The following is a 13,497-nucleotide window of genomic DNA, read 5'->3' as shown; positions in this document are numbered from 1 at the left end:
ACACAGGCTCTATCTATCTATCTATCTATCTATCTATCTATCTATCTATCTATCTATCTATCATCTGTGTGGGTGTCTATCTATCTATCTCTAGCTATCACCTATCTATTTATCTACCTATCTATCATCTACGTACCTACTATCTATCTATCTATCTATCTATCTATCTATCTATCTATCTATCATCTCTCTCTGTATCATCTACCTACCAATCATCTACCTATATCACCTACCTACCTATCATCTACCTACCACTACCATCCATCCCTATCTATCAATCTATCAATCTTTCTATCATCTACCTACCAATCATCTATCTAGCTATATCTATCACCTACCTATCTACCTACCTGTCATGTACCTACCTACCTACCATCTCTACCTCTCTATCATCTACCTACCAATCATCTATCCAGCTATATCTATCACCTATCTACCTACCTATCATCTACCTACCTACCATCTATCCATCTCTCTCTCATCTACCTACCAATCATCCACCTAGCTATATCTATCAGCTACCTATCTACCTACCTGTCATCTACCTACCTACCATCTATCTCTATCTATCATCTACCTACCAATCATCTATCAAGCTATATCACCTACCTACCTACCTGTCATCTACCTACCTACCTACCATCTCTCCATGTATCATCTACCTACCAATCATCTACCTATATCACCTATTTACCTACCCATCATCTACCTACCTACCATCCATATCTATCTATCTATCTATCGATCTATCTATCTCTATCCATCAATCTGTCTATCTATCATCTACCTACCAATCATCTATCTACCTATATCTATCACCTATTTATCTACCTACCTGTCATCTATCTACATATCTACCTATCTACCTATCATCTACCTATCATCACCTGTTTATCTACCTATCTACGTATCATCTACCTATCATCTACCTACCATCTGTCACCTATCTATCTACCTATCATCTACCTACCTATCATCCACCTACCACTACCTACCTATGTTAGTCAACCGTAATAAAATATAAATTTTATAGAATGTATACATTTTACATTTTGTATCAGTTGTGGGTCTTCCCCAGCAAAGCTTCTCATGATTCAAAAGCTCAAAATACTTTTGGGGCAAAGCATCTGTCCCAGGCTCAGCCTGGGGCATCCTGCATGGGGAATGCTTTTGAACTCCCAGCTTGTCAACCCTGAAGCTATGTGTAGCCATGTTTCATCGTGGTCCTTCCTTCTTCTTTTCTAAGCTTCCTTTAAGTGTTCTGTAAAGGGGGGAGGGGGTGAACGATGCTTCAGGCTCGCCCCATTCCTGCAGCGGAAGGGGGATGGGGGAGGGCTAGTAGAGATAAGGGGAGGATGTTATGGCTAGGTGGGAAGAGAGAAGGTGCCTGCAGCTGGAGGAAGGTGGAGTTTGGACAGATGGACTGAGAATTGATTGTAGATCGTGGTGACCCTGAGCAGAAAGTTTCAAACTTTTGCTTTTTTTAACTGGGTGTAATTCCTGGGTTTGGTCAGAGCCAGAATGACACCAATTTTTGCCAATTTGATATGTTCCTAATAAAATGACTTTGTTGCGATATGGCTGCCTTATTGTACTTATTTTACTTACTTATTTTTCCCCCAAAACAAGACCCCGTCTTATAAATTTTTTTGCCACCAAAAATAAGACACCAGGTCTTATTTTCGGGAGACTAACCTCACTTGTGTGCGTCACCCCTGGCCTCCTTTTTGCAGTCAGAGGCCTTCAGGAACTTCTTCTTCTGCGGCCAGCAAGACTTTCCTGAAGGCCTCTGCAACCGGTAACAGATCTCTGGATTGATCCAGAGCTTTGTCATCAGCTCCAGAGGCCTTCAGGTGCTGGGGGTGTGCCAGGCCTGGCTACACCTGTCCAAAGGTTAGTAGTACGGCAGCTCCACCACCCCCATCCCCACCCTAACTTAATTTTTACCCATCCACTCTGGAGTGGGAAGGATCTTAATTAGAGATCATTTGGGGGGGGTAGGGCTTATATTGGGCACACATGTAAAAAAATCAAGCTAGGATTTACTTTCAGGGTAGGTCGTATTTTCAGGGAAAGAGGCGACATTTCTCAGGGCTTTATAAGCATCATGTTGTCTGGGTATCCATTCAAATGGGTGGGAATCTTCATTAGGGCGTATTTTGCGGGTAGGGCTTATATCAGGGCGCACGTGTAAAAAATCAAGCTAGGCCTAAATTGTTTTGTGACAGTTCATATTATCATCTCAAATCTATCCTACAATCATTTCTCAGTGCTTTATAAGCATCGTGTTGTCTGGGTATCTTAATTTTTACCCATCCACTCTGGAGTGGGAGGGGTCTTAATTAGGGCTTATTTTTGGGGAAACAGGCTACATTTCTCAGTGCTTCATAAGCATCGTGTTGTCTGGGTATCCATTTGAGTGGGTGGGAATCTTAATTAGGGCTTATTTTGGGGGGGTAGGGCTTATATTGAGTGCATGAGTAAAAAAATCAAGCTAGGATTTACTTTCAGGGTAGGTCGTATTTTCGGGAAACGGACTACATTTCACAGTGCTTCATAAGCATCGTGTTGTCTGGGTATCCATTCGAGCAGGTGGGAATCTTCATTAGAGCTTATTTTGGGGGGTAGGGCTTATATTGGGCGCACGTGTAAAAAACACTCAAGCTAGGTCTTACTTTCAGGGTAGGTCGTATTTTCAGGGGAAACGGTAGAATTTTTGGGGACCTATGACTTGGAAATTTGACAAGAGCATTTTTACAAAAGTCATAATCTGAACTTAAATTTTTGCCAGCCAAAAAGGGCTGGAAAACGCAGCTCACCTTTTCTGGCACCGTGTCCATCACGAGGTCCCCATACATATTCATCACCTGCTCAAAGGGGGAAATGATGAAATGGGTTAAAACGAGAAAAAAACAACACGCGCCTCTGGAGGGAAGGAAGCCTTAGGTGGGGAAGACCAAAATCGTTGCTAAATGACTGTAATTTTCTCCCTCTAACAACCAGTAACCAGAGCCCAGAGAGACACATGATAAAACAGGAGAGTATCTCCGTAGCTCAGGGTTGACCTGTGGAGTCCTTGGCGGTTTCTGTGCCTAGGTTTCCTTGCACATGTTTCATGACCCAACTAGGGAACGTCATCAATGCTAGAAGGGGGAGGGGTTTGTGGAGAAGAGGAGAAGGAGGACTGTGGGGTCCTTGGGGATCTCTAAGCTTGGTGTCCCAAAGGTGCTTTTTTCAGAAGGCAACTGGGTTTTCTGTTTTTCTTTTTTCTTTTGAAGACATTTTGCTTCTCCTTTAAGAAGCCTCTTTTATATCTACATGATATTAGGAAAACAGAGAATATGATGACTTAGGCGAAAATCCGATATTATGTTCAAAAAATGTGAATTAGGGTTATATAAATGCTATAGGTTGAAATTGGTTAAAGGGAAGTAAAAGGGGAAATTAACTCTGTTTTTATTTTTATTTTTTTCCTTTATACATATAATAGCAAATGCAATATAAAGAGTATGAGAAAATAGAAAACATAATGAACTAGAAGGGATTATGTGGGAATGTAAAATGTTTATAATGAACGTATTATACTGTATTTTTGGCTAAGTGGAAACAAAGGGAAAAAAATGAAATGATTATATGAATATCTCTGGAATATATATAAGATATATCGTAGATGGGGGGGGGATATACCATGTGGATCCTAAATGTATTAATCTTACTTTACTTTTACTCATTTTTTCTTTCATTGATTGTCTAATTATATATTGGTCTTGAGAAAGTTATAGATAACAGTACATAAGGTAACATAAAATAGGTGGTAAGCTGAAAATGGAAATAATAGGGGATAAAGAATTGAAAATATACGTGAGGATGAAATGATTTTGATACTGAATTAATGAACTGAAATATGAAAGGGAAATTTATCTAAAGATTAGTCGAATGGATAATATTTTTTTTTATTTTCCCTTATTAAACAAACACAAACAGAAATTACAATAAAAAGGTTGAACCTGGTACAGTCTTCCTAACATCAATCTTTGTCATTACTTTGCTAAATCCAATAATATTACATAATTTCATTCCATATACATTAAATATACATATAATCATTCCTTATTTGCACGAATCTTCCTCATCTCTAGCCAACCATAAAATTTGTCCCATGTTTTATAATAATCCGAATCCTTATTTTTTAGCTCCTTTGTTAGTTTATCCATTTCTGTGCTTCTCATGATTTCCCTCAATATTTCAAATTCATTTGGGATATCTCTATTTTTCCAATTTTGTGCATACGCCAATCTTGTTGCAGTTCTTACATGGATTATTAGATATATATTTTCCTTATCATATTTCCTTGTATTGATCCCTAGCAGAAAGAACTCTGGTCTATGTTCTATTTTCATTCCACACATTTCTTCTAAAATGTATAATAATTTGAAGCAGTATTAATTAAGAAAGTTGAAAGTGTAACTATGACTATGTATCAATATTGTAATCTGGACCCACGCTTCTCACGTGAAGAGATGTGTAAAAAATAAAAATAAAAAAAACTTTGGAAAACAAAAAAAAAAGCTATCTTTAGTTCTGACTGGATGGAGGGGAATGGAAGGATTTAATACTCCTTGCTGACAGCTGGCCAGTTGCAGCCTTGGAATGGGGTGGGAGGAAGAATGGATTTCCAGAGGGGGAAAAAATGGTAGACTACAGGAATCATTTGCACCACTCCGGCAAACCTGAGGACACAGGTAGGGGATGTCACAAGTGCTAAAAGGAAGAGGGGTTGTGGGGAGGGAGAGGAGAAGAAAAGAAGGGGAGGAGGAGGAAGAGGGAAGGGGAGGAGGAGGAGGAGCAAGAGGACAGAGGAGGGAAAGGGAGGAGGAAGAGAAAGAGGAGGAGGGAGGGGGAAGAAAAGGAAAGAAGGGGTGGAGGAGGAAGAAGAGGAGGAAGAGGAAGGGAAGAGGAATAAAAAGGAGGGAAGGGGAGGAGCAGGAAGAGGAGTGGGAGGAGGAAGAGGAGGAAGAAGAGGAATAAGGGAGGGGACAGGGGAGGAGGGAAGGGGAGGAGGAGGAAGAAGAGGAGGAAAGGGAAGGGGAAGAGGGGGAGGAGGAGGACAATGACTGCGGGGGTCCCTGGGCCTCTCTGGCCTTGCATGTTTCCTTGCAGACCTTCCACGTCCCTTCTGCCTGGCAGGAGGAGCCCCAGCCAGGAAGGCCCGGTGGGCTCAGCCAATGTTTCAAATCGGGGCCAGGTGTTGGGCAGGCAGGCCGTGCAGGTGAGCTGCGTGGTCCCTCCCACCCCCTGGCCTTGCTCCCCACGGGCGCCCTCCTCCTACCTGGTCGCTCAGCCAGTTGGAGCCAAAGAGGGTCTGCAGGTCGTCCATGGTCACCACGTGGCGCTTGTAAGTCACCCGGAAGGTCCGCAGCACGGCGTTGCCCGGTATGCGCTGGTAGGACTGGATCAGCTGGTTCACCAAGCTTTTCCTGCAGGGGCCGCGAGGAAGAGGAGGACTCTGAAAGACGGGCAGGCGGGGGAGGCCTGGGGGGCAGCCCTTCCACCCCCACCCCCTCTCAGTGGACTCCCAAGGGGGCCTCGGGCACTGCAAGGCCAGGAGCTCCACCTGGCTCTTGCCACCTCTGCCCATCCTCGGCTTGCAACTCTTTCGTTTAGCGGCCGTTCCAAGTTTAACGGGGGAAGTTTAAGGGAAGGTGGGAATGGGAAGAGGAGGAGGAAGAGGAGGAGGAAATCTTGGTAGCTCAGGGCTGTCTAGGAGGGCTCTCCTTGCAGCTCTCTTGAGCTTGGTTGGTTTCCTGGCAGACGTTTCGTGGCCCAGCTAGGGAAAGGCATCAGTGTTAGAAGGGGGAGGAGGAGGAACAGGAAGAGGGGGAGGAGAAGGAGCGGAAGAGGAGAAGGAGAATGAGAAGGAGGAGGAGGAAGAGAAGGAAGAGGAGAAGGAAGAGGAGGAGGAAGAGAAGGAGAATAAGGAGAAGGAGGAAGAGAAGAAGGAAGAGGAGGAAGAGAAGAAGGAAGAGAAGGAAAAGGAGGCGGAGGAGGAAGAGGAGAAGGATGACGAGGAGAAGGAGAACGAGGAGGAGGGAGGAGGAAGACAACGAGGACGAGAAGGATGACGAGGAGAAGGAAGAGGATGAGGAGTAGGAGTAGGAGAAGGAGGAAGAGGAGGAGGAAGAAGAGAAGGAGGGGGAGGAGCAGGAGGAGGAGGAAGAAGAGAACAAGGAAGAGGATGAGAAGGAGCAGGAGCGGGAGGAGAGGGGGAGGAAGAAGAGGAGGAAAAGAACGATGAGAAGGAGGAAGAGAAAGGAAGAGGACGATGATGAGAAGGACGATGAGGAGGAGGAGGTGAAGAAGGAAGAGGATGAGGAGTACGAGGAGAATAAGGAGGAAGAGGAAGAGGAGGAAGAAGAGAAGGATCATGACAACTGTGGGGTGTATGATGCTCTCTGAGGTTGTTGGTTTTCTATCAGAAATGGTTTAGGGGAACTTCCGGTGGCAAGGCAAGGACGAACAGAGGTGCAGAAGCCCGTCTGTGGTTTCAGTTAATCTCTTTTTGCGGTTGGCGCGATCCTTTGAGAGTGCACGAGTCCCGGAGAGATTCGTGCCGGCGTAGGGGAGACTCGGGTTGCAGTGTGGGGAAGGCAACCCCCCTGCAGCAAAGAGGAGCCCTCCAGAGCCCAACGAGCAAGAAACAGCCTCCTATCAATGGCAGCTCCGAAGTCTGGACTGCCACCGATGTAAAGAAACAAGTGAGTGACAGTTTGTGAGATCATTGGGGAAGAGTGTGGCAGAGAAAATTAGCGGCGGAGAGGAGAATTGGAATGCCATAGACTTTTATAAGGCTGTCACAAGTGTCTGTCCGGAGCCCTAAAAGAAAGCGGCCAAAAAGCGGATGCGAGGCAAGTGAAAGTGAAAGGGCTTGGCAGACAGAAGAGAAAGGACAATAACGAGTAAAAAGGGAAGTTTACGAGGTTGGGAGACTAGCAGCTGGAAGGTGCCTGGAAGTTTGTGGAGGATTTGGACTATCTCATTTGATTTTTATTCTGAAAGACTTTATTAAAGCGGAGACAGGAAGAAGATCGGAGCTGATGGAACAGAGACAGTGTGGTGCCACAGGCAATATTTAGAAACCCTGAAGCCATCGTAACAATATAACTGATATACACCACTTAACAGCCCTTTAGGGAGCAAACTGATCTAATTGAGGAGGTGGTTCCATCTGAAGAAAATCAGGAAAATTGAACTTAGGAACACTAAGACAAAAAGTAAAAGTGGAAGCTTCCGAATGTGTGGAGATACCGTGTAATTGCAGTCACTACTCAGCATTTTTTACCTCCCCACTTCCAATGTGTTTGGAGTGAAAGCTCTCAAACTTAGAGACGGAAAGCTAAAAACTTACTTCAAAATTCCCTTTTCCCCTTTTTTTACTCCCTTTTTTCTGTATACATTTGCTCAATTTTTTCTTCTTCTTTTTCCCTCATCATCTGGCGCTATGATGAACTATCTCTCCTTCTTTACTCTCTCTTTATGATTATAAATATGCATACTGGGGAAAGGAAAATTGATTGTTGTAACTGATTGTTAAATAATTGAATTAATTGATTTAATTGACTTATTAATAATAGTGATAGTTATACTTTGATTAGATATAGAGGAAAAATAGTAAGAACATTAAGTATTATTTAATTAATAAGTATAGGGTTTTATGTATTAATATTATAATTTATTGTGTGATCACAATTAATCCACTTGGGAACGAATGTAATCCTGTTTGTGTTTAAGAATATTTAAAATAAGGTTAGATAAATACACACATTTATAATATATAAATATAGTTGGATTTGGATATAATATTTATATACATATATATTTTTATTACATGAAGTTATGTATAGAGGCTGAGCATAGACCTTACAAAATTATATATGTGATTTAGAATTTGGATTTAAAGTAATACAGTGATAATATTTTTATATATAAGTACTTATACTCCAGTAACCAGTTAAGAGCACAGCTATCTAGCAAATAGATAAAGTAATTAGATACTGGTCAATCCTAATACAGGGTTTCTATCACTGAATGTTAATTTGGGATAATATAATTAATATAGTACAACAGAAACAAATCTTAAAAGAAATGACTTCCACAACTACTACAGCTCTGAAAACTGGAAGAAAGGTCACCCCGATGTTAACAACTATGTCGGCAACAGCTTCGCCCATGGCACAAAAAACCATAGAAGAAACATTACCAGTGGAGAAACAAGCTAACATCTCGAATGCCAACATCCAATCAATTTTGCTGACTTTACAGGAATCGTTGACGAAGCTGCAAGAAACAATGATGAAAAACCATAACGAGACGAGAGCAGATATCAATGAACTAAAAGAGGAGATGGGGAAATTAAAAGCAGAAATGAAAGCCGATATCTCCAAAGTAGAGGAGAAAATTGGATTATTACAGCAGGCCCTGGAGAAAAATGAAGCAACAATAAAAGAGGTAGAGAAAAGGACTGAACGAACCGAAAGGAAATTAGAAAGGGTAGATGAAGAATTAAAGAATGTGAGTGAAGAAATGGAGGACTCACTGGTCTACCTAGAGATGGACAAGGCTGCTACATACTTGAGATTCGAAAATGTAGTGGAATCCAAAGAAGACCTGGAACAACTAATGGCGGGAATACTGGCTGGACTATTGGAAAAGGATAAAGATGACATCTTAAGGGAGTTTGATGAAGTTTACAGGATTAGCACTAATTATGCGAGACGCCACAAATGCCCAAGAGAAGTCCATATACGATTTGCGAGAAGGAGTGTCCGGGATATCATATATAGGATGTCAAGAGATGAAACAATCACGTATAAAGGTAAAGAAGTCTTGATTCTCAAACAAATACCAAGAAGAGTAAGAGAACAAAGACAAGACTACAAGTTCTTAGCAGCTTACCTAAATCAGAAAAGAATCGTATTTAAATGGCTAATCCCAGAGGGGATGTTAGTTTTTTGGAACGAAAGGAAAATTAAAATAGACTCCATGGAAAAGGCCCAGGAATTTTATGAGCGATTGGAAGGTCCGGAAGACCAGAGCAGTAAGGAGGAACTGGAAACAAACTCCCAGGAAGATCAAGGCTATCATAAGAACAGAGATGGAACTTTAGGAAATCAAGGAAATACTCCTCTACATCAGGAGAGAGAAGAAAGTAGGACACATCTTCAGGCACAAGGAGATACCGGAGCCATTACAAGACAAAGAGCGAAACAGAATTAATTAAATGGAAGAAGAAAAGGAACTACTATCATTTAATATAAATGGTTTAAACTCGATGATGAAAAGGAAAAGGATAATAACCAAATTAATCAAACAAAATGCTGATATAATATGCCTACAAGAAACTTATATAAAGAAAACATATGAAAAATACCTTGAATGTCCGAAATTAGGGAAGCTATTTACCGCACCAGCAGACATGGGGAAAAAGAAAGGGATTGCAGTATATGTTAAAGAGGATTTGAAAGCAGATTTAATATGGTCGGATTCTGAGGGAAGAACTCTGGTTTTGCAGATCTGGATTAATGCCATCCCAATTCTCTTAGTGGTAATCTACGCCCCGAACGGAGATCAAAAAGAGTTTTTTAAGCATCTTTATGGAAAAATAGGATTGGAAAAAAGAAATATTTGTATCATAGGAGACTTTAATTCTATTGCTGATTATCAAAAAGACCACAGTAATGGGGGTAAGAACAAAGGGGGGAAAAGAGAGCTTCCCAAGATATGTATGGAAATGATGAAGGAGTTAAATTTGATTGATATATGGAAAAGATCACATCCCGAGAAAAAACAATTTACATTCTATTCAAATCCTCATCAAATATGCACACGAATTGATATGGCATGGATGAATGGGGAAATAGCAAATGAGATAAAAGGGACTGAAATTTTACCTAATGAATGGGCAGATCACAATCCAATTCAGATAATATGGAAGGGTAGGGAAAAACCCAAGAAAAGATGGACGTTAAATACTCAGTTAATAAGAGAAAAAGAATACACCAACAAACTCAAGGAAGAATTAAATTATTTCTTAAAGGAAAATGATAATGGAGCAACTACGAAACAAAACATTTGGGATACAATGAAGGCAGTAATAAGAGGTATAACAATCTCTTATAATGGCAAGAGGAATAAGGAAAAATACGCCCAGCAAAACAAATTACAACAAAAAATTAAGGAATTAGAAACTCAATTACAGAGTACCCCAAAGGATTCAAAATTGCAAAATCAGATAACTAAAACTAAACTGAATTTAATTGAACAAGAGAGAATGATTATAAATTTGAATACAACTAGACAAACTTATTTTGAGCATGCTAATAAGCCAGGAAGATGGCTATCATATAGACTAAAAAAAAGGAAAGAAAAGAGATTGATATACCAGCTAATAGATGGAAAGGGGGATATACAACAGGAGATAGAACAGAAAAAAGAAATTGCTCGTAAGTATTTTGAAGAGTTATATAAAAAGGAAGAAGTTAACGAAGATAAAATAAGAAACTATTTAGATGAAGTGAAGGATAAAGCAATTGGGGAAGAAATGGAAAAATTATTAAACAAAGACATTACTTCGTTTGAACTGAAATCAGCAATAGAGAACCAGAAAAACAATAAATCCCCGGGACCAGATGGGATTCCAGGGGAGCTGTACATGGCAATAGCAGAACAAATAGGACCTCTTATGGTGGAAGTTTTTAATGACGTCTTATTGGCAGCCAGGATGCCGGACTCATGGAGGGGGGCATTGATTTTGCTGATCCCAAAGGAGGATTCGGATCCCCGATATATACATAATTATAGGCCAATTTCACTGTTAAATGCTGATTACAAAATATTCACTTCTATAAAAGCAAGTAGAAATGGTATAGGGTCTCCCGCGTGGGGTGGGGGGGGTTGGACTAGATGACCTACAAGGTCCCTTCCAACTCTGATGACCTGTTAAACTGTTAAACTATCTCCAGGATATTAGGGAGGTCTCTTCCGGCCCTAGAATCCCACCCACCCACCCACCCCCGGTCCTCCTGTCAGCCTTTGAAGCCATTCCGGAGCATCTTCAGGGCTGCCACACCCAGCAAGGCCGGCTGGAACTGTGGGAACGGGAAGGATGTGTGTGTGTGTGCGTGTGTGTGTGTGTGTGTGTGTGAGAGAGAGAGAGAGAGAGAGAGAAAAGAAAGAAAGAGAGGGAGAGAGAGAGAGGGAGAGAGAGAGAGAGAGAGAGAGAGAAGAAAGGAAGAGAGGGAGAGAGAGAGAAAGAGAGGGAGAAAGAGAGAGAGAGAGAGAGTGGAAGAGAGAGAAAGAGAGAGAGCTGGGAGATGCATAGCCCAAACAAAATTTTTTCTCCTGGGAACCAAGGACGTTCTCACTGGATGCCGGGAAGGCGTGGATGGAGGCCCAACCAGAGGTTGGGACTGGGACCTGGCTGGGCCCTGGGATGGTAGGACACGTGGGGACTGAGGGGGTGGGTGGCAAGAACTGGTGGTTTTTTGATTTTGGGTGGGGAAAACTTGGGGTCTTCTCACCAGCTGTGCCAAGACGGCGTTCCTAATAAATTCTTACTTTTGAGGAAACCCCAGGCCTCAAAGTTTTGGTTGCCTTGGCTATCTATTTCAAGATCTCTCTCTCCCTCTCCCTCCCTCCATCTCTCCTTCCCTCCCTCCCTATCTCAAGAAAATATATCTATCTATGGTACCTATTTATATCTATCTAACTACTATCGGTCTGCCTATCTATTTCAAGAAAAGATCAGATAACCATTCTTCCTGGATAGTAGAAGGCCTTGGGCCCCTGGGGGTTGGACTAGAAGACCTCCAAGGTTCCTTCCATCCTTATGATTCTACCATCTCTCTCTCTCCCTCCCTCCCTCTCCTGTCTCCCCTGGTCCTTTTGTTCCTTAAAATCAGATTAAAGTCACATTAGCAGAGTTGGAAGGGACCTTGTAGGTCATCTAGTCAACCCCCCCTCAACTATTGGAAGGCTGCTCTCCTGCCTCCCCTGGTCCTTCTTTTCATTAAACTCAGATTAAAGTCAGATTAACAGAGTTGGAAGGGACCTTGTAGGTCATCTAGTCCACCACCCCCGCCCTCAAATACTGGAAGGCTGCTCTCCTATCTCCCCTGGTCCTTCTCTTCCCTAGACTAGCCAGGCCCAGTTGCTGCAACCGTTCGTGTGTTTTAGCCTCCAGTCCCCTCATCATCTTTGTTGCTCTTCTCTGCCCTTTCCAGAGTCTCAACATCCTTTTTTACAGTGTGGCGACCAAAACTGGATGCAGTACTCTAGGTGTGGCCTTACTAAGGCTTTACAGAGTGGTCTTAGTCCCTCCCTTGATCTGGATTGTATCCCTCTGTTAATGCAACTTAGGATTGCATTGGCTTTTTTGGCGGCTGCTGCACACGGCTGGCTCCTATTTAGCTGGTTGTCCACTAAGACTCCGAGATCCCTTATTACAGTGACTGCTATGGAGCCTGGTTCCTCCTACATGTCTATATGGGTCCTTTAGGTTTTTCCTGCCTAAGTGTAAGACTTTCCTTTTCTCTACCTTGAATTTCATTTTGTTAAATATGGCCCAGTGTTCTACACTGTCCAGATCCATCTGGATCTTGAGCCAATCTTCTTGAGTGTGTTGGCTATTACTGCTAGCTTAGTCTCCTCTGCAAATTTGGCAAGTTCCCCTTCTATGCCATCAAAAAGGGAAAAAGACAAAGAAATTTAACACTTTCCTTTTCTCGACGTTGAATTTCCTTTTGTTATATACAGAGTTGCGTCTTTTAATTCGCCTGGAATTGCAGCTTGGTTCTTTCTGGGCTTTTCTTCCCAGGGGTAGCAATGGTGGGGTGTGTGTGTGTGTGTGGTGAGGACATCGTACCTCTGGAGGGTGGAGAATTCCTGCTGAAAGATGTCCTCTAGCTTCGCCAGCACCTCATCCACGCTGATGGGGATGAGGCTGCCGTACGCCTGCAGGAACTTGTCCAAGATACCTGGCAGGGAGGAAGGAAAAAGGAAGCAGAAGCAACCCAAATTCGATCCATCTTTTGTGTGTGTGGGGTGTCTCCACATGGGGAGGGAAGGAGGGGCTGGGGTGGGAGGGGGCTTCTTCTATGGCCGCTGGGGGGAAAAAAGGGGGGTTAATCCACATTTAATGTTTCATTTTTTTAACCCTCCTTTTTCATTTGCAAACTTTTGCCCAGGTGAGTCCTTGACTTAAAAAAAAAAAATGGTTCGTTTAGTTTAACATCACATCATTTGGGACTGGGTTTTTTTTTTTCACACTTAACAACCGTTGCAGTGTTCCCCGTGGCTCAAAATTCCGACGCTTCGAAACCGACTCGAGTTTGTGACAGTCGCAGCGCCTGGAGGAGCAAAGTCCTCTCCAGATAGAGCAATGGGGTGGGGGGTGGGGAAAGCTGGACTCACTTAACAACCAGCTGGCTAAATTACACAATG

General features: G+C 42.5%; 1 protein-coding gene across 1 annotated transcript in view; it reads right to left on the bottom strand.

The window, feature by feature from the left end:
- The window catches only part of LOC113428234 (sentrin-specific protease 3), a 31,259-nt gene that overhangs the window by 8,993 nt on the left and 8,769 nt on the right, over nt 1-13,497 (bottom strand). Inside the window, 3 exon segments of the mRNA XM_087947632.1 lie at nt 2,820-2,867; nt 5,330-5,477; nt 12,920-13,031. Of these exon segments, the coding sequence (XP_087803758.1) occupies nt 2,820-2,867; nt 5,330-5,477; nt 12,920-13,031 (308 nt within the window).

Source organism: Notechis scutatus, chromosome Z (genome assembly GCF_049901735.1).
Source record: "Notechis scutatus isolate UNSWTSFEM ecotype Mainland chromosome Z, rNotScu1.2, whole genome shotgun sequence".
Taxonomy (NCBI): Eukaryota; Metazoa; Chordata; class Lepidosauria; order Squamata; family Elapidae; genus Notechis; species Notechis scutatus.
This window is presented reverse-complemented; position numbering and strand designations above follow the sequence as displayed.